Consider the following 27,387-nt stretch of genomic DNA (forward strand, 5'->3'; position numbering starts at 1 on the left):
TATATCTGTTTATTCTTGTGAGCCGCCTTTTTGGCTGAAAGGCAGCTTATAAATAAACAGTAACAGAACAGATGTTCATCTCACCCAGCTGCCATTGCAGCAGGTGGGAAATGAATAACTTTCTCCTCAATCAGTTCTCTAACATCTACCGGTAATTTATATTTAAAAACTACCTGCCACCATAGATAGATATCTCAAATTTTCAGTGGCCAAGCCAGTCCTAAGTAACAACAGATACAGACACTATTTTTCTTAGTGGAATGGGTTATTTAATCAGCCCTCAAGGATTTCTGTATACCATGCTATTGGGAAAGGTATTGAACACGTGACCGATGTATTTCCAGTGACAAATGTGATAGAATCATGTTTAATAGAATCAATAAAGTCTTCAGTAACATACTAATTTCTTTACAAACTATTTCTAAACATTACACACTAAAGGATATCCTTGTTAAGAATTATCACACCTGAATGACAGCATAAATAATATTACAAAGCCATTGGGTCCAATCCGGTCAAAGTGAAACGCTTTTAAATTCCATTGTCTCCATTGATTATTATGAATAATGCATACTGCAAAACATAAAGGAGGTGAGATTGCAAGACAAGCCACTTCGCTTTGGGTACTTTCACATTCAATGAGATCAGCCCAGGTCCAGTGCAGTAGCTCTCTGGACCAGTTTTTTGCAGTATGAAACTGGTAAAAATGATACTAATACAGAAGATGCATGGGGCAAAAAATAACCTGCTCTCTAGTGGAGCCTCATTTTCATATTTATTTGCTGCTTCAACACATCGTGAAACCAGATCCACCATCTGTCTGTCTCCCCAAAATTAATCCAATTGGAGAGCAATTTTCTGGCATGTCTAAAGTAAGGTTACCAGATTTTTTTCCAATGAATCTGGGGACACTTGTCAACTTCAATGGATTTTGTATGGGGGCTTATTTGTAAATCTGGGGACTGTCCCCAAGAAACGGGGACGTCTGGTAACCTTAGTCTAAAGGAGAAGCAGCAGCTCAGATTTGAAATATAGGACAGAATCAAGCCTTTGGTCCATCTCACTGAGTATTGTCTACACTGACTGGCTGGAGCTCTCTAGAGTTTGAAGGCAGGCATCTTTCAAGTGCTACCTGGAGATGCAAGAGATTTAACCTGCAGCCCTCTGTATGCAAAGCATCTAGGAGTGGCATTCAGCAGCAGCAGCAAGAATGGTTGACTTTTAAATTTTTATGTACATATATTGAAATAAACAGTGAAGAGTCTCTTTGTGAGCATTTTGTAATAAAAATACTAAACCGATTTTTAAATCAATGCAGCGGTTATTGATAACCCATTTTATCAATGGCACAGTGAATATTTTAGAAAAGAGCTGCAGTATGGTTTAATTAGTTCATTATTATGCCTCTTCCTACTCAGTAATTTCTTTTATCATTCTAATCACTCACTTCACACTTTTGAAACCAAATGGAATATCAAAGGTTCTGTGGGATTATTTTTGGATCATGCACATGTTCCCCACATAGTTCATCTGTTTTTCAGAAATACCAGTCGCATTCTGAATCTCTTTACTCCCTTGCTATCGTGACTGGGAAAGATGCAAAGGAAAGACAAAGGAAAGGTATTCGATTATCCCCTACTCTTGTATTCTGGGTTTTATATTGCCTTCTGTTCTATTGCACAACAGACAGAAGAATGTTTTAATTTTTGCAAAGCTATATAATTGAATTTAAATCCTATCTCGGATATTTATTTAGTCTTTCTACAGGTCTTTACATAGTTAATACTGGGAGAAATAAATATGGATGCTCCTTAGCTCTGAAGCTTCAGTACATTAATATAAACTGTACACCAATTCCCCCAAAGCATATATATGTTGCAAACCTGAAGACTTTTTACACAGCTGCTTATTGCTAAACAGTGTCTTGTCCAGAAGGGGACAATCTGTGTCTCTAATTGCTGTCAGTGAAGCTGAGATTCATTATGTGACTTTCCCATTAAAATGTGAGCATTAATTTGTATAATGAAATATCACCCACTGCAGTGTTCATTAGCCATGCCCTACTGTATACGCCACATTGTTAGCTACCTAGAAACTGTAGTTAATTTCACTAATGGATATTTCCCTACTTAGTGTTTGGTAGGAAATTTATACTGTAACATTACCTCTTAAACTTTTAAGGAAATTTAAATTCAATCAATTATTTTCAACAAAAGTTTGGGATGTCATTAAGTCGGGAAAAGGCAAGCGGTACAATGTTAAGGATTGAGTTATCTGGAGAAATAGAGAGAAATAAAAGAAAGCCCCTTTTAGCTCAACTTTGAAATGTAAGAAGAAAAGATTTTCAATGACAAATTTCTCTCTTCTTTTGGAGCATAATGCTATTTTCCCTCAAATATTCCTGCCTCCACATGCTTTCTAAAAAGGGTAAGTTTAAGTGTGTGTGTGTGAGTATGCAATCTGCATTTATTTAATACAGAAGTGGGTGACTCTTGGGCCCATGGGCTGGGTGGGCCTGAAATTGGCTCTCATCTGGCCCTTCAGATCTCCTCCTGCCATCAGCTGCTCAACAGTGTAAATGGTGTGAGAATGAAACGTCTTCCTCTGCTAAAAGCAATGGTGCAAGAAGAATACATCTCAGCAGAGAGGAAAATTGGTGGTCATTGCACACATACAAAAAGCCCCCTTTGCATTTTGCAATTACAGACATGCAGTTTTAGAGGTGCAGTTGCACTGTAAAGCTTGAATAGCTTGAAGTTCAGTTGTGAATTGATATTATTGGCATTCTTCTGTTGAGGTTCCCAAGTTCCTTTTTGCCTTTTGCAGTCAGGATAGTTCTTTTTGTTTTCGTTAAGGCTTTCCAATACACTTGTAACAAACTTTGTAAAAGACAAAGTCTATGGAGAAAATGCAAGGTGAAATTAAACAGAGAATTAAATATATGCCTGTTTCCATGCAAAATAGCTTTGTGTCCCCCTCTCTCTATGTGATTGTCTGTGTATATTAAGAGCATGGCTTGTATGTAAGTCTAGTCCTGGCCAGTAGTGGAAGACAGCCCCCAGCAGCTTTCTACTAAGTAATGTTGCCCTTGGCCTGAAAAAGGGCACCTGATTTAACATAACTTAATTTATAATGTATCCCATAGTTTCCTTTTAGTTTAATGTTGCATAGCCCATTAACTTCAAAGGAGCAGGGAGGAATTACAGGAAACAGCAGCAATATGGTGGTCAGGAGGATAGCAGGAGAAAAACCCAAAGGGAAAGAGTTGTATCACCAAAGGTCAGCTGCCCAGTACTACATCCGCAGGTGGGAATAGATGAGGGCAGGTGGGTATTTTAAGGCTTTCTGGGGCTACCACAGTGGCAGGTGAAAAATAAGACTGCATAGAAATGTCACACAGAGGGAACGCTGTGATGAAAAGAGCTCCTAGCAGGCAAGCATGAAGGGCTCACGCAGTATCACTGTTTAAAAGAACTACTACACTGTTGTTTTGAAGGCACTTTGTCCTCAGCAGAAGAGGGACACCTCTACAGTGGTAAGAGCCATGGATTGCTACTTAAGGCACAAACGAGCAGGCTGAGTTATCTAAATGCAGAAGTTCTTCTATAGGGTTTGTGGAGGACCTGGGCTTTCTGCTGCTGACCAGTGTTGGATATTTCAGCCTTACCTATGAATTTGGGAAAAGGATGGAGTCATTCAAGCCATGGGCCTGCAAACACTCAGGTATTCTTAGGAAACTGACTAGTGCCAAATTGCTTTCTAACCATCAGGTGCTGAGAAATCCAAAAATAACAGTTGAGTTAATGCAGTGTCCAAACACAGCAAAATGTTGATTTTAATCACTCCAGACTTTTAATGAAGTTAAAGCACTGCAAAAAATTGAGGAACTCTTACCCAGAATAACTAAACTAACCGATATGGCATTTGTTTAAGAATTGGTACCAGCTCTATCAAAGAACACAAAAAGTTGTTTTTAAAAATTCTAATAACCCTTGTAATTGGTGATATTACATTGTTTATCATGGAAATTTATAACATGCAAGACTTGCATTCCATTTCAACATATTCTTGTTATTATTTTATAATACTTTGTTCTTTACTTAATGGAAATTGATCTTTATCTATTTTAATATTGTTGTGCTTTTAAAATACTTTGCAAATGTTGTTTGCATAGATTGTATAATGCCTCTGTGAATTCATTGTCTTATTTTTAATAGCAGGTTTTCTTCCCAGGATAATTTTCTTAGTAAGTTTTAGGGCATTATTTTTATAGATAATAAAACATATTTATTTCCCATAAATTGAAAGGGACAGGTTCTGAAATAACAATCAGTGGTGTGTATTAAACAAAAAAGTGATCACCTAATTGCAATAAGAGTATAGATATATGCAAAGAATAAATAAATGTAGGGTTCCCCCCTCCAACCCACCGCCCCCAGTAACACTTGTTTTAGACCTAAGTATTAAAGTATTATCAAATATTTATATATTGTATTAACTGAGTTTTAAGTGAATCTTTGGATTACTTTTTCAGGTAATTAATTGCTTGATGGATATTCATGATTTTCCATTAGCACAAGTACAGAGAGAACATGGCCCTTCTAAAATTAATTACTCTTAAAAGTTCAATTGATTTTAATTGAAGGGACTTACAGTACAATCCTGTAAGACTTGGGGATAGGCCTTACGGAATTCAGTAACACTTCCATTGACCTCTTGGTATGCAAATGCAACATGATGTTGTAGCTGACCACAAAACAAAGGAATTCTGAATTTTTAAAGTCTCTAAGAAATCGTGCTCAAATATCACACCAGGTTTATGGCTCTGAAACTTTCACCTTCCATGGATTTCCATACATACACACATCAAATGCAGGAGTTTCTTTAGGGAGGAATGAGAAAGACAAATATATGTCCATAAAGAAGTTCATAAGATCCCTGCTGGATCAGGCCAAAGTTCCATATCTGGCCAAAGGTCCAACATCCTCTTTCACACATTGCCCAACAAGATAACCCTAGAAGTTTGCAAGCAGGGCACCTAGATGTTCTAGTAAGCTTAAGAGCTAATAGTTCATAGACCCATCCACCATGAATTTGCCTAATCACTGTCAAAGGCTAAATAAGCGGTCATTGCTCCTTTTGTGGAAGTAATTTCCATCCATGAATCTTGTATTAAACATTTATTCTGTCCTTTCTGATTAAGATTTATAGTTTAACAGCTTGCAAGCCTTCAGCATCACTGGCTGCTCTGCATCAACTGCCAATCAATTTCACGTTCTGACCTCAGACATCTATATCACGTCAAATAACTCATACACCTAAACACACGTCTTTCATATATTTCACACATGTATTTTTCAACTATACTAGTGTATCTCCAATAAATGCTTTGGGATTTATTTTGCATTATATGTTTCAGCTCATCGCCATGCTGCCTACAAATTTGTTACATTGTTAGAGAAGCTATAGAGGTGGGCAGTACTTTGAGCATTTAAATAAATGAGTGTTGACTTTCTTGCTATGCAAGCTTTCCCAAAGTATCAACATGGAGGCCTTATTTAATTGTTATGATACTCACAGCATGGGAGCTGCTCCAGTCATGGTTTCCTACATGAAAACCCCCCATGTGGTTAGACCTGCTTACTTCCTATGCAGTCCCCACCACTTTTTGTGCTGATGTGACAGTACTGTAGGAAGTAACTGTATCACTGTGTGGTGCAATGAACCACTGGAAAAAAGAAATCCTGTCTCAGTTTCTACCAATAGCTTATTCTCAGCATCCTGAGACAGGAGAAGGAGAGAAAGTTTCCAGGGACAAGTTTTTAGGGATAATTCAAAGTGCTTATTTTGACCTTTAAAACCCTATAACGCTCAGGACTGCAATACCTCAAGGACAGATTTTTATCCATCTGGACCGGCCTGGACCCTATAGTCCTCAACAGAGGTACTTCCCCATGTATCCAGACTGAGATGCGGAGGGTGGCTACACATTTTCAATGGTTCCCCCACCATCCAGTCTGTGGAATGGTCTTTCCATGCCTAGCACCATGCTTATCAGTCTTTCAGCACCAAGCTAAGGCTGATTTGCTTAATCAGGTCTTTGGTAATTAAGTTGCCTCCTACGGTAGTGATTGTCTTCTAGTGGAGTGGGTAGGACTTGTCCTTATCAATAGGTTACTAGAGGAGAGTTCTGTGTATTTTTTATGGTTCATTTTGTTACATACTATATATTTTTCTGGTTTTAAATTGCTTTTATTTGTTGCATTTTAACTTAACAAACGGCTTTGAGAATTTCTCCTTGTATAAAGTCACTGACAAATGTAATAAATAATAATATTCTTGGCAGTTATTAACTAATAACACCAGAGTGCTATGGAACTGGGATATGCTGCTGTAATTCTGACACCCATAAAGTTAGGGCTGAGTCAGCCCTGAAATCATCATATTAAAAGCACTTCTTTTTTACCTAGAAAACAGGTGCCCCAATATGGTTGTGGGCGACTGCACAAGGAACTCTGAAAATTGTGGAAAACATGGCAATTGTGGAAAACATGGCAAAGTGCAGCAGACTAATTTTCTTTGGGAGTAGGCAACCATCAGTTTTGAATGCCTTGGAGCTATTCCTTGGTGATTTTTCTTGCCTTGAGTATTTTTGCCTTACGCATTTAATGCCTTGAATGTGTGTGTTCTCAAATGTAAACATTTTTGCTATTATTGCACACTGCTCTGTATATTTTCCAAACAGAATAGAAGTATAGAAGTTTTATAAATAAAATAAATATGGTTTGTGTGTTTATTAAGAAAGTCCAAACTAGGCACTCTTTTATTCATGGTAAACACTTTGTATAGCATTTCTAGAGCTGAGACAAAACCACCTTTTTAATTTCATTTTTGCTTTCGTTAATGTTGCAGTAATATGTTACAAAAATTTGCCCATTTCCCATCCAAGTCTTTGACACTAGAAGGAAGTGTGTGAAAAGCTGGCTTGGAGACTCCAGGGAACTGCGCAGTCTCTGAGCTAATTCGCTAGGAGCTTCCCTGAGCTGTGCCCTGTGGGATAGCTCGTGGCTACAGAGTTTCCTGGAGCAAAAACTATTTTGTAAAAAACAGCCTTTGGGCACCTTTGCACAAGTCTGTGCTCTGATTAGGGCCCAGGAAATGAACAAAGAAACACATTTGATATTCTTAACTGTTCAACACAAGACTATCCTTTTCTGAGCACGGGAAGCCCAGGGTGAAAATCTAAACTCCTGAAGATTTGGCTCAGCACTCTTTTAAAAATGCAGAGTGCTTCACACCTTTATATTGACAATCCTAACAATTCAAAGGTAGATCCATACTGTCACTCCCAGAATGCCAGGGGTGTTGGTGACATTCTGGGTTCTTGCTTGTGCTGAATACATGGCAGGTGAGAACTGAACTGGGGATTTCTCGGTTCACAGTTCAGTTTCATAGCAACCACACATCAATACAACACCATATGTGCATTAGTTTCTCCCCTATAAAACATCCGCTATGCTACAGGGAGATCTCACCTGTATGTATCCTCAAGTGAACTTTTAAGTGGTGCGATGTCCTGAAAGTTTTCCCACAGTAAGGGCAGTCTTTCATAGCAGACCCAAGGCTCCTGTCTCTCAGCAAAGCTGGTTGCTGGACTCCGGCAGATCTCCCAGCTTCGTCGCCGATATCTGAAATATAGAGAGTGTTCTCACATCATTTCAGCACATGTCAAGGAGTTGTTCTCACTCAAACTGCTAACACAACACAAAGCTAAACATGTCAATACTACACCTGTCTGTTTCATTCTTTAAATCTGACAGAATGCTGACAATTCATGTATTTTCTTGTTATTCTCTTAAATTATTTCATCTTCCCCATCGTCATTTTAAGCAGCATATGGTACCTTTATACTGAACTGAATTAGACAAGAAAAGAAACAGCTGTGTCAGCAGCTGGTTTGATTTCTTCTTTTGCTTCATTCCTATTAAGTACTTTCTCATCCTAAAAAAAGTTTTGTTTTTTAAAGATTTTTTTTTTTTGCTGCATTGAATTTGGTTCATTGTTAATCAATATGCAAAGATATACAGAACAAAATAGAAGTCCCTGTTGAAAGTTTCCAGGGCAGAGAAGACTATTATAATTATTACTACTACTAATGATAATAGATAGAATGTCAAGGAGATGGAGGAATTCTACATTCCTAATTCATTAAAAAGGATTGTGTTGTTTTTTAAAAAAAGAGAGAGAGAGTAAGCACAAGCGTAAATCTCTCACGGTGAAATCAAGGAGACTTAAAGGTACTCAAGAAATAATTGCACCCAATGTTTGTTCTAATTGTTTGAAATTACATTTGCGGCTGCCCACAAACCATAACAAGTTATAGCTCTCTATGAGAATGCTGTCACTATTATATCACACAGGTGGGGGTAGATGAATCCTGGGTTGCGAGTGTGAGAATTTTGTCCAGTCCAAAACAGTTGATTTCCCAATATTTTATTTATTTATTTATTGCATTTAAATGCCACCTTTTTCTCCAAGGAGCTAAAGGTGGTATACATGGCTCCACCAATCTCATTTAATCCCCCAAACAACCCTGTGAATTAGGTTAGGCTGAGAGGCAGTGACTGGCCCAAGGTCATTCAATGAGTTTAATGGCTAAGTAGGGGTTTGAACCCAGGTCTCCCAGGTCTCCCAGGTCCTGGTCCGACATGAACATAAGACTTCAGGAAATTAAATGATCAAGGCCTGAAACTGGTTGAGCCTGGAAGGAGCATGAAAAGGAAACCAAAAGCAGGTAATACCGCAGACTATTGAATACAACTTAGTGGCCAAGCCACTTGCATGCAAAAGACCTTGGCTGAACCACCATGATCTCCATGGTAGGGTTGGTAAAGATTCTGGCCTCAAAACTTGGAAGCTGGCTGCTAGTCAGTGTATGCCAGTGGTAGCTAGCCTTTGGTCCCCCAGATGTTGCTGGACTACAACTCCCATCATTCCTGACCATTGGCTGAGCTAAGGGGAGTTGGCATCCAACAACGTCAGGACAACCACAGGTTACTCATCCATAGTACAGAGCTGGTTGGATCAATGATCCAGCTCACCTTATATGACGGGAGTTGTCTCCATAATCCCAGAGAATGTCCATGGTAATTTACCTGGATACTTAAGCCTGAATAAAAACCTCACTGTAGGGCAATGGGAAGATTCTGAATGGATTTTCCCTAGGCCTCCAGAGATAGATACCCCACACAGGGTTGAGGGCACTTTCCCTCTTGTTCTTTCCACTGAATTTTCAGCTGTGTCTGAATTACCGTATTTTTTGCACCATAACACTCACTTTTTTCCTCCTAAAAAGTAAGGGGAAATGTCTGTGCGTGTTATGGAGGGAATGCCTACGGGTGGCATACCTACAGATTTTCCTCCTCTAAAAACTACGTGCGTGTTATGGTCGGGTGCGTGTTATAGAGCGAAAAATACGGTAATTCATCTCATTGTGAAAATGGGAAAGGAGAACGCTAAGAAGTGTCTTTTCTTCTGAAAGCACTGGTGTGCTGGTGGTGATTTTTCACATCTGTGTTCAGAAGTAATCAAGAGGAATATGTGACACTCCCTGAAGAAGAGAAGAGGGTGATAGCAGCATGCTTTGGCTGCAGGTGGGGTTTTTTATATTTTAGTTGTGGTTATGCAAAGTTTTCTTTTGTGTTTGTTTTCAGCTAAGACTGTGAAGGCTTTCTATTGCATCATTTTTCATTGGCAATGTTAGCAATAGGAAATTCATCAAATAGCCTAGAAGAGAGCGGAGTGACCTTATTACCCAGGAAAAGGTGGGATGAGGGAGATTTTTTTTTTTTTTGAGGTGGGTTGAAGAATAGAACAGTTAGACATTATGTGCCTTTTCACTCTTCTGGGTTTTGTTTTCTGAAAGGTTCCTTGTAGGCTTAACCAGTTTGTCCACAGGTCTGTTCCTGAATTCCAGGTTGAGTCAAAATAGATTATCTATGATTTAATCATAGGTGAGGAGGCCAACTTGCATTTCATCCCTGAGATCTGGGTCAAGAAAGCTTGGAGGAGTTAGCCTCTCCCAGCTCTGCCTTTCTGGGTCCTCAGTACAGCACCAGGAGAAGAATGGTTGCTATAATTATTTGCATTCTTTTTGAAATCCTTATGAAAATTCATCAGCATTTTAGTGCGAATCTCTCCTAATATATACACATATCTGCAAGGCAACTTCCCCTCAAATAAAACATTTATGTGTGCTGTTTGCACTAATTTGTGCGTTAATATGCATACTTGACCCTAGTCCATGCATCTTTGCACAAATCACTTTCCTGGAGAACTGCGTTGCAAAATTCAGAGAAGTGCACGTTTTGAAGGACAGCTGTATTGCATTTCACATATTGTATCAGAAAGTGCGAATTAGGTGGGCTCCCCATTAAATGTGAACTGAATCCCTAACTGGAGATGTATTTAGAGTGACACCAAACGACAGGAATGAGTCAAGGCATGAAGGGGGTGGGGGTGGGGAGTAGAACCTCTGCCTTGAACCAGAGAGAGAGAGAGAATTAGTAACAAGAAATACAGCAAAGGGATACTTATGTGGACTTAATGGATAGGTTTCTTAAATAACAAATTAAAATGAAAACAAATGCCTTTACAGTTATGTCATGTGATTAAAACACCTACTGAAGGAATCACAGATAGTCATGAACTTTTGCTGAACAAGAATAAGTTTAGGTTTGTTTTTTAAGATAAAAGTGAACAAGTTAATAAAATAAATATATGGCTGATTAAGATTCTCTGAGTGTTCTGCTTGAAATGCTAGCCAGTTATAACACAAAGTATATGTTAGAAAGCTAGCAACAGACATTTTTAATTATTCACAGGATTTAAGAGTAACATAATGCAGAATCTATGTGGTCTTTCAAGCAGACATGGAGAGAGGCTATTTTATATTTCTCAATTCCTCAAGGACTTCTAATTGTCACAGTATTTACACAGTATTGCATATGGAATTCAAGAGAGAAAATTACACTGAGATGCAAAACTGGGATATAGGAAGCATATATGTGGTGCAAAACTATGCCTGTGTGAAGGCAATTTTATATATATATTGACTGTGATAAACAGAGTGCAAAAAAGGCGGACAGCCCATATCAACAGATAGCTAAAGCTAACAAGCCACTCATGATGAATTTACAGAATAAAAGTACTAGTTATGTTTTGCTAGATGTCATTCTTAATGACAGCTTGTTAGACATTTCTCTTTTATCTTTCTATCTAGGGTATGTGTGGCCCAATAAAAAAAAGAATAAATTTGTAAGATAAACAGCTCGCTTTGCAGATTTAAGAGACTAATTTTCACTTTACACAAAACTGATTCCCCCCCCCCCCTTCTTCTTCTTCTTTTGGTGAAGCTAGAAGGCTGTGGAGTTTAAAACTAATCCCTCCGAAAAAGCAAACTGAAAACAACAAGGCAGCGCAACGTGTGGGTGGTCTGAAGAGTTGTCCTTTAGATTTAAGTAGACATACAGTGGATAGCTCCTCCAGTGGGGCCATACCTATAAGGACTTTTTTTCCCCACAGAGAGCACATTCATGAGGTTTTAAAGCTGTGTTGAGGGCTTTCTTTTGGCCTGTCTCTCTGACTCTCTTTCACATAAATACACCACCTTCTCTAAATTGCTGGAAGTTGCAGCTACCTGAATGAATAGCTCTACGTGGTCAATGAATACTACAGGTTTGAAACTTTTCATCATTCTCTTTCCACAGAACTCAGTACCTTCACTCCCAATATTCAATTTATTTATGATTCATTTATTGTTTATGACTACTTTTGTAATTATGTAAATCATTTCATGTTGTAAGCTGCTTTGAGCATGGTTCTAAGTACAGAAAGGTGGCATACAAATCAGATGGTAATGATGTTGATATTGATGATGATGTTGATGATTTGTGTTGCAATTCTAAACACAGCTACAAGGAAGTAAGCCCCCATTGAACAAAGCGGGGCATATTTCTGAATAAGCAGGTATAGGATTGCACTCTTATTTAAGTAATTCAGGCAGCAATTTTAAATACCCTTACTAACACAGTGCGAGCTATTCCAAGAAAATATCCATGTATCAGCACAGGGGTATTTAAAGCCTGTGTAAAATAGTATCTGAAGAAGTGTGCATGCACACGAAAGCTCATACCAAGAACTAACTTAGTTGGTCTTTAAGGTGCTACTGGAAGGAATTTTTTTTTGTGTAAAATATGTTTAAAATATGAACAGGCAATAATACAAACAGAAACATACAAAGCAACTATTATTAGACTAGCAACTGAGGCGTCTCAAGGCCTTTCCATTCCTTCCAGGCACTGGCAGAGGAACAGGCATGCGGGGGGAGCGCACCGCCCTGGCAGTGCGATCCTGGCGGGGTGCAATCGTGGCTGCGCTGCCCCCAGCCTGGGCTGGGCACCATGTGCCCCATGGGCGGCACACCACACCCCTATGGGTAGAGCACCAAGCCCCTGGGATGCACGCCAGCCCGGCCCCGCCTGCTCTCCGTCCCCCGGTGCCAGAGCATGAAGCTCCGGCACTGCTTCCAGGAGCTTCCTTGAATGTATCGAAAGAACTTACTGCAGCATCAGTGCAGGACAGGGATATTTGAAATGTTCATTTGATCTTCTAAACCTCAACTCTTTGATATGTTAAATCATTATTTCATAGTTTTGTCATATAGGGTAGACCAGCATGATCTGCAAGCAATGAAACTGAATAGAGACAACACTCCCCCCCCCAATTATTATTTTTTGCAAGTCCATTCACCACAGAGAACTGGTGAGCCATATTTGGCTTGGTTGATCACCAGTTGGGTGGGCCCGATGTAATGGGCACTAGAGAAAAGACTATATTGATTAGTTTGTTAAACACTCCCTGCCCTCAAACAAGGTAAGGAATAAAGGGGAAGAGCCGCACAGTCAAAATGTAAATCAAGCACACAAAAGCAAACAAATGAAATTCTTCAGTGGTCTTGCAACTATAGTCATAACACAGGAAGCAAACAGAATTGAGCAGATGTCCCAAGATTAGACTGTACTATACTTGAACTGAATTCATAATTATACTAAATTGGGCCCCTAATGTGGTATTGTGTGGGGATGTCCCTGCATTGAGGTAGAAGACTCTCATTATGCTTCTTCGGCATTTCCCACAGTTCAAGATATTTTGGTTGTTCCCTCATCACAAGACTCAGTGACAGATCTGGATTACAAGCAGCTGGGGCAATATAAGGAGCCAAGTAATATTTGTACAGTGGGCATTATAAGGAACAGGCTGTAGGATAGTAGGAGTACATTAAGCTCTATGGGAGTATGATTGCAACAGCTTAGGAATGTTCATGCACAAACATACACAGTAGAAAAAACCATGTTTGTGGGTCAAAGACATGTGGGATTTGAAATTTTGAGGACCCTCAAGGGATAATTGATAGAAGTTGGCACTGAGTGTGGAATATCCAAGTTCATTTCCTTCTACAATGCTTTTGAGATCAAAATTATAATGAAATGTTTTTCCAAAAGTCGTTTCCAGGTAGAAATGAAGAATTATATAGCCTTTTCAACTTTAGAAATATTGATTAGGCTCTTCGGCAAGTTGCAGGTAGTGATGAAAGAGGAAGTATGAGTGACTCGTTCACTCTTTTCCTTCTTTTGACTTGCAAAGGATGAGCCACACACAAACCTTGTGGGCATAAAGCAAAAGTGCTTCACACCAAATAATGGATTCGTAAGAAGTGAAGGTTCTTCCTCATTAGCCACTTTCAGTAACATGCGAAAGAGATAAAGTTATTATGAAATGTCAGATCTTGAAAAATCTAAGAAGTCATAATTTTGTTATTTTCACTATTATATTTGGTGGTACATAAACATTATTCACAAAATTATGAAAGATATAAATTCTAAGGGATAGACACTGGGTGAGATCCAACACAATTTTCTGCAAGATGCTTGAATCCTGACATTGCTTCATAAGCAGGAATGCATGAATGGTCAGCAGTTGTGCTGGGGATTGTGCAACATCTTTTGCAAACAAAAGATACTTGTTGGTTTCAGGAATCCTGCTGCACTAAGAATGGGACTCCTGTTGGCAGAATGGCTGTTGCACAAATAGGCTGCCACAACTGGATATTGCAATTATTTATACCCCGCCCATCTGGCCAGGTTTCCCCAGCCACTCTGGGTAAGATTAAAATACATTAAAACATCAGTCATTAAAAACTTCCCTAAACAGGGCTGCCTTCAGATGTCTCCTAAATGTCAGATAGTTTTTTATTTCTTTGACATCTGATGGGAGGGCGTTCCACAGGGTGGGCGCTACTACCGAGAAGAGTACTACCAAGAATGCCTGGTTCCCTGTAACCTCACTCTTTGCAGTGAGGGAACTGCCAGAAGGCCCTCGGCGCTGGACCTCAGTGTCCGGACTGAACAATGGGTGTGGAGATGCTCCTTCTGGTATACTAGGCCGAGGCCATTTATGGTTTTAAAGGTCAGCACCAACACTTTGAATTGTGCTCGGAAACGTACTGGGAGCCAATGTAGGTCTTTCAGGACCAGTGTGGAAAGTACAGATTAGATTACATACAAATTAACAGTTTATAATACAGTGAGGTCATTCTGCCCACCCCCTATGTATTTTAAGTAGTGTTTTTTATGTTGCTGTAAACACCAGAGAAGGAGCAGACATGTCTTCACCTGATGTGCATTGCCTGGGCCTACAACCCCCCAAAACCCCTACTCACTGAAGCTGTCATCTGGGCATGCACAATGGATGTCTCAAATGTGCACACCTTACATTTTCAGATTGTATGGAAGCTGGTTTTAGGGGAAACACATCATGCAGCAGTATTTCTCAAGAAACTACAGTCTACCTATGGATTGTGGCTAACCTCATGTGTACATGGCTTCAAACACACCAGTGTTGGGAGCACACTGGAGCAAGAGTGAATGAGAACGTGTACACAGCCTTAGTTATAATGATAATACACAGCCTTGAAAAATCATATAACACTGGTTGGATGTATTGAACAGGAAAAAAAAATGCTTTTAGCTGCTGTTTGAAATCGAAAAATGTTTCATCGCCTCCATTTTTTAAAGTCAGAGTTACTCATAACTAATGCTTTTGGTACTTAACAAGCGACCTTATATTAAATATTCTGAAAAAGACACAAGCATTTTGGGCCTTTTAACAACTTGCTGCCTTTGTTATTTTATCAAAGGATTTAGGGTGCTTTTTTAAAGTGACCATGTATGGTCATGCTACACTGTTAAGCATTAATATGGATCGGCAAAGAATTTGTTGAAACAAAGAGCTATTTTAGAGTCGATTTGGAACAGAGCCCTGCCAATGAGGAGAAAATAGCTCTGTCCTGTTTGTGTAATTAGAAATGAAGATTATACGAAAATGTTCTTTTGGTAAGTGAAAAATATAGACTTCAGATTTTCCTGTTAGTCACTTGAATGGCACAGGCAAACAAAAGATCCAGACTGCATTGCTTTTCAGAGAAGTGCATTCTGAGTGAGTGTGTCAGATATACTAGCTTTGAAAACACATCAGATTTAAGGAAGGGGAAGTATGGGACTTTCTATATAGAAAAACCACTCATGGAAGCCCGGAGCAGCAGCAGCAACATAGAAGCCTCAAATAATCATAGTCAATACTCTCAGGCTGCAAGTGAGCTAAGAGTTTTCTCATGCATGAGGAAAAGGAAGTTGGAAACATTTTAAACAATTTATCAGTAACTGGGAAAGCAAGACTTGCTGAATGAAGGATGCAGTTATGTATTTACTGGTATAGCAAATACTCAACGAGGCAGGGTTTTTCATACTCCATGCCTCTTAATTCACTGCACTGCTGGCCTTTATGCATAAAGGTCCTACTCTAACGGAACAGGCCTTGCAAATATATTTCCAAGCTGATGCCAACCTTATCCACCAGGTATGAAAAAGTCTCCTATCCACACACAGACACCAATACATTTTTGTTTAATGAAAGCAGCTTAAGGCAAAAGAACTGTAACTCAGCAGAGTCCTATTCAAAAGGTCTCATCCACAAACTAGTGTGTGCATGGGGACGTGGGACCACATCTCATGGCTTGGCCTGATGCCATGCCCTTTGTTGTTGGGAGCTTCTGTGTACACCCACAGGCTTCCACATGATCTGGAATAGTGTGGAAACGATATACACACAACTATTGGGAATAGCACACTAAATCATCCACCCAAATGTGTGGAGGAAAGCAGCTGAAAAGGCCTAAAAAGTCTTTTTCATGATTCATGATTCCTGGGTAATTTGCTAGATCTGAAGCACTTCTTTGCAAATTTCAGGTGCTGTACTATTTCTTAGTCCAGGCATAGGCAAACTTGGCCCTCCAGATGTTTTGGGACTACAACTCCCATCATCCCTGGCCACTGGTCCTGTTAGCTCGGGATGATGGGAGTTGTAGTCCCAAAACATCTGGAGGGCCGAGTTTGCCTATGCCTGTCTTAGTCAAAAGACTGAGAATTGGAAAGTAACCTGAATGGCCCAGAATAGTATCAATTGTATGAGATTTGCAAGAGATATCCTCTTGTGTTGAACAAACTCCAGGAGTGGGGTGGCTAAAAAGACCTGATGCATCAATTTGATCTGGTAGTAAGGTAGCTTAAACAGTACCAACAGCTACTTGCTGTTTCTACAGCAACATTTTGAGCTTGGATCTTCTAGTCAGATCCTATGAGCCATTGTGCAACTGACAGAATTGAGGTTAAGTGAGTAAAAGTGGACAACATGTATTATAAATTGTAATCTGTTGGCTTGTTTCATGGTCAAGTTGCCAAGCAGTTTCAGATGACTTTTCAAAATTTAGTCTCCCCAAAGTCTGGAATAGACAACTGACCCTTAACGTAACTTGCAGGTGATGGCCTTTGCCCCTTTGACTGAACTGTAAACACTGGATTCTGCTGCATAGTGATCTGAAAGTATCACCAAGCGAAAAATGTAACCTGGCTTCACTTGAAGTTGTGCTCCTGTTCATCATGGAAGGGTTTGTGAAGGATAGGGGGTGGGGAGGATGTAAAGGCAAATGATAACCCATGCCCCTCCCAATTTCTTTTAAGTATGTAAAAATCCAAACATTATTATAATTCAGAAACCAGATACCACCCTTCCTCTCCCATTCTCCAATTCATTTTGCTTTAAGGTGTGCGGCAAAGTGCAAAAAATCATTTGTAACTTTTTTATTCAAAAAAAGAAAAACAAAGCTTTGGCTGTGTATATACCATACATTTAAAGCACATTTCAGCTCCTAAAGAACACTAGGAACTGAGCTCTTTAAGTGGTAAAGAGCTACAATTCCCAGCACCTTTAAGAAGCTACAGTTCCCAGGATTATTATTTGGGTGTCATGAAATGTGTGTAAATGCATGGTGTTGGCGCAACCATAGTCCCTTAAGGAACAAACCGTGTTCTGAAAATTGTGCCTGCTGAAACGAAAATTATTGTTCCTAGCCCTGCTGAAATTGCTGTATTCTTTTTAAAGCAAACAAACAAAAGCCTCCTTAAACACCTTACAATACTATCCATTTAACAGTTTGGCAGAAGGAAAGTCCCTCATGAACACTGGCCTGTGTCTTTCTCTTTAACCAGCTGAGTGATCGGAGCTTTTAATATAGCTGTTCCAATTATTGTAAAAGTCATCTAGTACCTTATAACCACAAATATTGACAGTTTATTGCACAACACATCCATGACATTTGAAGGTCACATCATACATAATACATACTCTTTTATAAAAGTGTCTAGAACAAAGAGATACATGATCAGCAATTACATTGTACTAGTTTTTGGTAGTGGTTTAGTTGTATTTAAAGAAAGAAATATATGCACTGTACAAAAAGCATGAAGTCTTATTAATTAACACAAGGCAACCATTTTGTATAAATAATTTCAATCAACAATACTTTGCTTAACAAGACATAAATGGAAGGAAGGAAAGTAAAAGAAAAACAAACTTGTCCTACCCTCCAACCACTCATTGATAGGCTTAACTCTACATGGTGGAAAAGAGGCTCAAGTAAGGTCTAATTGATTCCTCTCCCCCCCCCCCCCGGTATATTTCAAGGAAACCAGAGTACTGGTCTTAAGACAAAGTGGGAGAAAGTACAGGCTATTACATGCCCGGGCCATTTCTGAGTACTTAAACAACTTGGGTCATAGACTCATGGCACAAATTTGCATAAAATTTGCATATGATACTGTATTTTTCCATGTATTAGACAAGGTTTTTTGACTCAAAAATTGTGTCAAAAAACTGGGGTCGTCCAATACATGGATAGTGGAATTGGGGGGGGGAGCGGCACACCCACCAGCCAGCCGGTTGGTGGGAGCGCAATCTTCCCCATGCCGCTGTGTGAAGGAAACGATCTAGGGAGTGTTTCCTGCCCACAGCTTCGTGGAGGGAGAAGCTCAACAACTTTGGCCATCTCCCCTCATTTTCTTAAAATTGAGTCCCCCAAAATGGGGCGGTCTTATACATGGGGACATCTTATAGACAGAAAAATACGGTAATTTGCAGATTTGAAATTTGGGCTGACTTCAGAGGGAAACAGGCTAACAAATTCTGGCTCTTGCTTTCAGGACTTTCTCTGAACTATGAGGTGCCAATAGAGTTTTCTGGATTGTGCCCTGTGTCACATCTGCAATCTGTTGCAACAACTACTGCTGTTGCGCGCGCGCGCACACACACACACACACAAACACACACCTACCTACCTTTGTCCAAGAACTAATATGACTTATCTCTCTTTCTGAGACTCACTGGCACTTCGTTTTGCAATGTACCAACTGCTCTGAAAGCAAAGTCTGTATAAAATTAATCTGAGAAAAAGGGGGAAGGTTATGGAGACCCTGCACCTGACACAAAAGACCCCTGGGCCACCCTTACCTGCCTAGAGATGGTGAATCTGTCCATTTTGATTTTTCATCATTCCAATATTAAGTTCAGTTCTCCACATTTGCACATCAGTTTGAGGTTTGTTTTTTAAAGTTCTCATGAAAATTCACCAGCACTTTCGTACGAATTCCTCCTCCTACACTGATGATGATATGCAATTTTGCCTTGCACACACATTTTTGCAAAGCAGTTTCCCTCCAATATAATTCATTTGTATATGTTATTTTCACTTGGAAATGCACACTTTAGTCTATGCATTTTTGTACAGATTACTTGGGTGGAGAACTGCACTGCAAAATTCAGAGAAGCACAACTGTTAAATGATGGCTGTGTTCCGGTTCCTGTATTGTTTCTGAAAGTACAAATTAGGCAGGGTCTGCCTTTAAATGGGGACAGAATCAAATGTCTCTTATATTGCTACCCTGCCTCATGTTCCTAGAACGTGTCCTCACCCCACATTCCAAATTTCCATATAGTTCACAAGATCCATGGCACTCAGAGCTGATTAAAACTTTGAAACCCTGACTTACGCATTCAGAGTGGCTTTCAAATATTATGTCCTCTGCACTACCATGCAGAAGCACTTTTCAGCAGCCTTCAAATGGGGGCTGTAATATTTAAAAATCAGTTTCTACAAATTGACAGTAGCATTTTAAAAAGATGTCAGGGGTTGACACAAGCAAATTCTGATGACACAAACAAATTCTGATGAAAGCACCATGTTTGGTTGTTTCTGCTTTCCTATCAGAGAATGATTCTAGCCACAAAAACTTGTTATATAATGATGATATCCATCACTTCATTATTATGCATTTCCAGAATATCCCAAAATAAAGAGCAGGTTAGAAATGCAGGAATCTTGTTCTCGAGTCCTAGTAAGACACCTATGTTTCCTAATGTAAAAGCCTTGTAGATAACTCAAATATAGGGATCTTGGGATCCCTGGTGAATTTCTTAACTTTCTTTATGGAACTTTGGATGATGTTCAACTACATTTTACTCAAAGTAGATGCATTGAAATGAATGCCCCTAACTAAGTAATCTTTATTAATTTTAACGGGTGTACTCTCAGTAAAACATAGTTGAATGGCGCCCTTTGTTACCAATCAATAGGGAGAATGGATGCAGTTTTTTAAACGGAAGTTTTATAGAAGTCAAAGTTATTATTCAAGATATTGAGTCAGATAAAAAGGCATATGACCGTAATTAATTCTGACTCAATTTAGCTTTCTTGGAAAGTGTGACTGAATAGCTATCACCTTTCTGAGGATGTCCATTTATAATCACCGAACAGAGGATTTGGCTGCTGCTGCAACAGTGCTTTGGAATTTAAGTCTGGTTGTCAATAAACTCATGCAGCTTCCTGACAAGTGGCAAGTGAACTTCAAGCCTCCTAATTAACCCCCTATGCTCATTTATTCAGGAAGAAAAAATAAAATAAAGGGTTACAATTTTGTCTGCTGCAACCAAAGTTCTTCTGGAAAGAAACTTTCTAATTTCCATGAGAGTCGGCTTGGTTTCTTGCCAGGCTCCCTTCTCCAAATTTCAGATTCACTTGGGATGGTTTTGATCAACAGGTTGAATGTGAAGAAGCAGCTTGATTATTGCCTAGATAAGGCTAGTCCTTCCCGTACTTCATCCAGATTGTTTATTTCATTTGGAGAAAATTCCAGTGGGGGGATCTCTCTCAGTGCAGAAGCTGTCCAAACGGATCATCTTTTGTACTCTGAAGTGTTATTTGAAAGCAGGTGTTTGGGTACCAGATGGCTTTAAAGCCCATACCACTAGGGTTATAGCAGCTTCTGCAGCTTATCTGTGACATATTCACATCACTGTCATTTGCAGAGTGGCTACCATGGAGCTTCATAAATACTACTTCTTATTTTTCACCCAGCATTGTTCTCTTGATGCCAAGGCTAGATCAGATACCAAATTTGGAAGAGTTGCCTTACAGAAGTCCCTCTTTAATTAAGTCCTTGATGTCCTACTACCGGGATGCATGTCTGCTGCTGATTAATCTCAAAAAAACAAAACAAAAGGGAGATTCACAAGGGAGATAAATATGCCATTCACATCAAGTACCATAACAACATACAAGGATTCTGCGAACAAAAAGCCGGTTCTAACCTTGGGCCCTATCTGCACTATACATTTAAAGCGGTGTCATGTCACTTTAAACAGTCATGCCTTTCCCTAAAGAATCCTGGTTACTGTAGCTTGTTGAGGATGATGAAAGTTTTTAGGAGACCCTTATTCTCCTCACAGAGCTACAGTTCCCAGAGTGGCTTAGCAATCAATCCTTCTTTCCAGGGAACTCTGGGAATTGTAACTATGTGCAGGAAATAGTTCATCCAACTATCCCCCAGACCCCAAAGTCTCATTTCTGGTTAATTACCATTTGGATTTAGCCCTTTTGCCACCAACTGAGCAATGTCACATACAGGATGGTCAGACTTGCAGAAGAACAATTACTTAAAATAAGACCTGATACACCTCCCACTTTAAGAAGCTACAGCGAATTTGTAAGTGCATACAAGATGATACAGTATGAATAGTATTGATAGGAATAACACATCTTCATCAAGATATGATATGACTGAGTCAAAATAGCTGCCACAAATTTTCCACTCTATTTGCAGTAGGTGAATTTAAGAGAAATTCTCCAATACTTGGGGCGAGGAAGAAAATTCCCAGAAAATCGTCTTCTGAGGAAATTTCTCCTTGGCTATACTGTTAGTCTACAACAAAGAGTGAAAGAAACAATAGGCTAAAAGAGGAGGGCTGGAATCCATGTTTCTTACAACAATATTAAAATGTATTAGATGGATCCACAACTGCACCCACAATTTGACCATATTCACAGATAGTAAAATTGGGGAGGATGCTGCTGAATATTCTCAGCAGTTATTCTGCATCTCAAAGGGAGCTTGGAAAAAAAGAAAATTATAAGAAAACCTAACTTTTAAGCTACATTTTGGCCTAGTTCTAATATGGGTGGCAGCTTTGATGCTTGACTTGATTCCACTCTCTTGGAGCATTTTCACTGGAATTAAATAGACTTAACAAGAGCTGGAGGAAGATCATTCATGAGAGGCTAAACAACATAATTTGACTAGAAATTTGAATTTTGCAAGAATTCAGCCGTCTCTGTTGGCAGGAACAAATGAATTAGATTCACACTGGAGTATTTTATTTTATTTTTATTTTTTTGCTAATTTGGGCACATAGGTATGAAGAAGAAGAAATAAGTGGCCTCGATAGCATTGGGATTTATATCCCCCCCACCCCAAGTAGATCAACACCATTTTATGAGCAACAAATGAAAACATAAAACATGCTATTTTCAAAGTATCACAAGGACTGCTTTGCAGATACAGTCAATTTCCTGCAGCAATTATAGGAGTGAATTTTAAATCTAATAATGTATGCTGATGTTTGTCAGTCAGCCTAATTGCATATACTTCTAGTGTATCCAGCCACTAAAACAGTAGCTTTTATCTCAGCCTGCGCACATGCACACACACTCAGGCGCACACACACCAGTATATATTTATTGACAGATACACACAGGTACGAAGGACTGGGTTCTGCATCCATCTTGCTGGCTCAGCCAAGCACCTTGGTGTATAGCAGAGGGCATGTGTTTCTCTTTCCATGGAACCTTATTCTACATCCACCCTTGACAGAACTGGCAATTGGAAGGCAAAAGCCAACTCTGACTACCAAGGGAAACAAGCGGATCTGCAAGAAAGAAATTCAATTTACTGGTGAACCTACCTAGTTCACACTTTCTGGAACAATACAAGAAATTTGCACTCACTGAATTTCACAAGATTATTTTCCAGCCAAGTAAAGTGTACAAAAACGTATGTACTAGGGTAAAATGTGCATAATGATGCATGTATTAGTAAAAAATAATATAGAAAAAATGCATTACATTTCTGGAAATAGCTCTGCAAAAAATGTGTATATAAGGCAAAATTCATTTTTAAAGAAATGTGTATTTTAGGAAAAAATGCACTAAAATCCTGATGAATTTTCATAAAGTTTTCTTTTTAAAAAAATCTAAACTGATGTGGAAATGTGGAGAACCAAAATTAGGATTGGAAAAATGTGATCCAGAGGGAAACTTGGCATTGATTCAAGTGTAAAGTAGCTCAAAGTGCAGTGCTTTCTAGCTCCATTTTTGAACCTACAGGCCTCTGGTATTATCTAACAGCTGCTGACGTCTGGTACCAACGTCTGGTAGCCTATAGAACTGGTGCAGCAAAGAACAGATCTTTCACTTAATATAGGACACCTTCCAGCTAAAGTTTGGGATGTTAAGTACCTAAGAACGCAAGAATATCCTGCTTAATCAGGCCAATGGCTCATCTAGTCCATCATGCTGCTCTCACAGTGGACAACTGGATGCCTGTAGATATCTCAGCAGTCAAGCTCAGAAGAACGCTCCCAACTTGTGATTCCCAGAAATTGGCATTCAGGGGCATATTGCCACCCACAAAGTCTCATTGACTTTAATGAGAAAGTTGGGAAGATACTTAACATCCTTTCCACTGAAGGCAACTGGAATTAAGACTTATCATTTGAGTTTAATAGTATCCATAGTTAAATTATTCCTTCATTGACTCTGGATTCAAATTTTAACCAGCCCTGTTATGTATTGGGGTGTCCTAAATGACCCTAAGGGATGCGGGTGGCGCTGTGGGTAAAACCTCAGTGCCTAGGACTTGCTGATCGTATGGTTGGTGGTTCGAATCCCCGCGGCGGGGTGAGCTCCCGTCGTTCGGTCCCAGCTCCTGCCCACCTAGCAGTTCAAAAGCACCCCTAAGTGCAAGTAGATAAATAGGTACCGCTTAATAGCGGGAAGGTAAACAGTGTTTCCGTGTGCTGCGCTGGTGCTGGCTCGCCAGCTGCAGCTTTGTCACGCTGGCCACGTGACCCGGAAGTGTCTTCGGATGGCGCCGGCTCACGGCCTCTAGAGCGAGATGAGCACTCAACCCTAGAGTCGGACACGACTGGCCCGTACGGGCAGGGGTACCTTTACCTTTTTAAATGACCCTAAAGTGGTACAATTTGTAAAACATTTTTCACCAATCTGTGTCATATCATACTTAATATATTATCCTCTTCTGCTTATTGTGGAATTGATTGACTGGTGTATTTCCCTTCCTCCCAAAGGAGTCCAGGGCAGCAAACAACAGGAAATTGAATAATAAAAACAATTCTGGTGCAGATAGGGAAAGGTTTCTCTTTTGAAGTCCTGGTGGAAGAGGAAGGTCTTCAGAAACTGCTAAAAAGGCAACAGAGACGGTGCCTGTCTAATGTTTGTCAAGAAGTGGGAATTCCAAAGGGTTGGGGCCGTCACACATGCATGATGTTGTTGTTCCAGTAGCAAACGTAAGGGTATACTAAGCTTTCAAGAAACACACTGGGTGGTTTTATTTATTTTTAACATTACAAGGTCAGGAAGGTCACACATTAAAGAGCAAACCAAAAGACCTCAGGTCCACAAGGACAGTCATCAAGGTCAGCTACAGGAGAGAGGAACTAAAACAAAGGTCAGGCAGGCCACATCCAGGAAGGTTAGGAAGGCAACATATTCAGAAGGTAGCCAAAAGGAAAATCAGGACAGTAATACCTTTGGGGCAAAGTGAGAAAACACAGGAGGATAAGGAAGGTATTTCCAGGATTTGTTGTGTATATAAATAATGTATAAGTAATTTGAAAATGGCAATTTACCTGACAAGATTTACATTGCAGAATTTACCTTTTGCAAGTTATTGTTTCCTCTCTATTACTCTACAAGCTTAATAGTTCTAAACACAATACTATTGTTGTATACAGTTTCTGTGCCTCCCTGTGTTTCAGGGATAGTGTGGTGTAAAGTAATTTTGGTGTCCACCATGCTGATTAACACTGTGGCTGCCTCACACACCATACAGTGGTAAAGGTAAAGGTAAAGGTACCCCTGCCCGTACGGGCCAGTCTTGACAGACTCTAGGGTTGTGCGCTCATCTCACTCTAGAGGCCGGGAGCCAGTGCTGTCCGCAGACACTTCTGGGTCACGTGGCCAGTGTGACGAAGCTGCTCTGGCGAGCCAGCACCAGCGCAGCACACGGAAACGCTGTTTACCTTCCCACTATAAAGTGGTACCTATTTATCTACTTGCACTTCAGAGTGCTTTCAAACTGCTAGTTGGGCAGGAGCTGGGACCAAAAGAAGGGAGCTCACCCCGCCGCGGGGATTCAAACCGCCGACCATGCGATCGGCAAGTCCTAGGTGCTGAGGTTTTACCCACAGCGCCACCCGCGTCCCATACAGTAGTACCTCGGGTTAAGTACTTAATTTGTTTCGGAGGTCCGTTCTTAACCTGAAACTGTTCTTAACCTGAAGCACCACTTTAGCTAATGGGGCATCCTGCTGCTGCCGCACTGCCGGAGCACGATTCTGTTCTTATCCTGAAGCAAATTTCTTAACCCGAGGTACTATTTCTGGGTTAGCGGAGTCTGTAACCTGAAGCGTATATAACCCGAGGTCCCACTGTATATATTTGCTGTATTTATTGCATCTCTGTCCAACAGTTCAAAAATGGATTTTTATTTCATTCAGTCAGACAGACAGACAAGAAAGTGATCATAACTGAACTATTATTTCTTCTTATAACGTTCAGCCAATGTTATCTTGAGTGTTGAGTGTTGGAAGTAAGAATTCGGCAATAACAGTTCAAAACACCATTCAGCCTTGAAGATCTCTGGGTGATGTTGGGCCAGCCACAGTCTCTTAGGCTAACCTGTCCCATACAATCCTTCTGAGGATAAAATAGGCAGGGTGAGAACCATGTACAACATGGTTATGATAAACTCCTTGGGGGAAAAGGTGGGATCTGTTTGTCTAGCTGTCCGTCTATCCATCTGGAAAGGGAGTGAGGGCCTTCTTCTCCTTTGCCTCATGCAGCAAAATGAACCACTGTGGTGTAGGGTTAGGGTGTCAGACTAGGGCCTGGCAAAGCAGGTTTCAAATCCCCACCAAGCCATAAAGCTCACTGGGTGACCTTGGGCCAGCCACAGTCTCTCAGTCTATCCTAACCCACAGGTTAAAATGGTTGGGAGAGAAGGATGGGATGTAAATATATTGACAGCTAAATAAAACAAAGTAAGTGTTGTATACCCATTCTAAGAACCACATCATTTCTCATAGCTGTGCAGGGGATCTCACGGGTGGATAGCTGTAGAATCATAACACGTGAATGTGTTTTACACAGGGACAGTCTCCATAGCAAGCAGACAATATAATCATATCCCAACTTTCTTGAAATCAGAACTGATGGTGTTCAAAATGACATTGTCATGGCCATTTGAGTTTCTAGCAACACAACGGGTACAAGCATGCACCTCCTTTTCACTTTTAATGAAAAACAAGGCAGAGCTCAATGGCCCTGTCTAAGGTGATGTGCTTTCAGCATTGAACTACACCATGCCACAAGCCCCTCTTTGCCATGTGGTTGCTAATATGTACTTGCAGGACTGGGCTGACATTATGATAAACCACACTTATTATTTTTTAAATTCCCTTAAAGTCACTTTAAGAGAAAAATCGCATGTGTGCATGCACACACACACATGATTTCTATGAGCATTTTAGCAAGAAACATTGGAATAACTGAATTGTGCGTTCCCTTGATACAGCAACATATAGGGCTGGGTATAGGATTCAGTCTAACTGAATGGAACTAAGGTCCCATCTAGGGACAGCTAGAGAATCTTCCAATCCTAACGCCCTAGGATGTTTAGTGAATTCATAAAATTATCATAATTAAAATTGAGCGACTTGAGTCCCAAATACCTGAAAGACAGCCTCCTTCCCTACAGAACTCCTTGGTGTTAAGATCAGCAGAGAGGGCCCTCTTCGTTGTTCTATTGTCCTCAGAAGGTTGAGGGTGGTGTCATGGGAGACGGCATTCTTTGTGGTGGCTCCTAAGTTGTGAAACCTCCTCCCCACAGAGGTGTGTCTGGAGTCTTCATTATACAGCTTTCAGTGAATGCCAAAGACACATCTATTTATCCTTGCTTTTGACACTTGAGGTGCACCTTTTTAGGAACCGCCTTATTTCTGTGGTTGTAAGCTACTTTACACTGCTTTTAACATGGTGCTTTAATTGTTGTAACTCTTCCTGGGACCTTGGGGTGAAGGGCAAGTAAATCATCATCATCATCATTATCTTGCAATTGCTGATATAGCTAAGCACCAGCACTAACTGTTAACTTTCAGTATTACCGCAAACAAAACTGATGTTTTATCCCCTGTAACATAATTTGTAATTTAACAGAATACCTACGTAATAAGCATTTCCTTCTGAATCACTGGAATAGTTTACTTAGTTTACTTATCTTTACATTTTAAAGGAGACAGTTGCAA

At 40.0% G+C, this 27,387-nt stretch overlaps 1 protein-coding gene and 1 long non-coding RNA gene across 11 annotated transcripts in view; one reads left to right on the plus strand and one right to left on the minus strand.

The window, feature by feature from the left end:
• Nucleotides 1-27,387, minus strand: part of ZNF536 (zinc finger protein 536) — a 538,171-nt gene that overhangs the window by 161,827 nt on the left and 348,957 nt on the right. For all 9 annotated transcript variants that reach the window (XM_081923977.1, XM_081923982.1, XM_081923975.1 and 6 more), the window contains one exon: nucleotides 7,536-7,688. In XM_081923977.1, coding sequence (XP_081780103.1) covers nucleotides 7,536-7,688 — 153 coding nt within the window. The remainder of the gene's footprint in view (nucleotides 1-7,535; nucleotides 7,689-27,387) is intronic.
• Nucleotides 1-27,387, plus strand: part of LOC309377161 — a 312,807-nt gene that overhangs the window by 14,685 nt on the left and 270,735 nt on the right. The gene's annotated exons all lie outside the window — the stretch shown is intronic.

Source organism: Podarcis melisellensis, assembly GCF_964234715.1.
Source record: "Podarcis melisellensis genome assembly, chromosome: 8".
NCBI lineage: Eukaryota > Metazoa > Chordata > Lepidosauria > Squamata > Lacertidae > Podarcis > Podarcis melisellensis.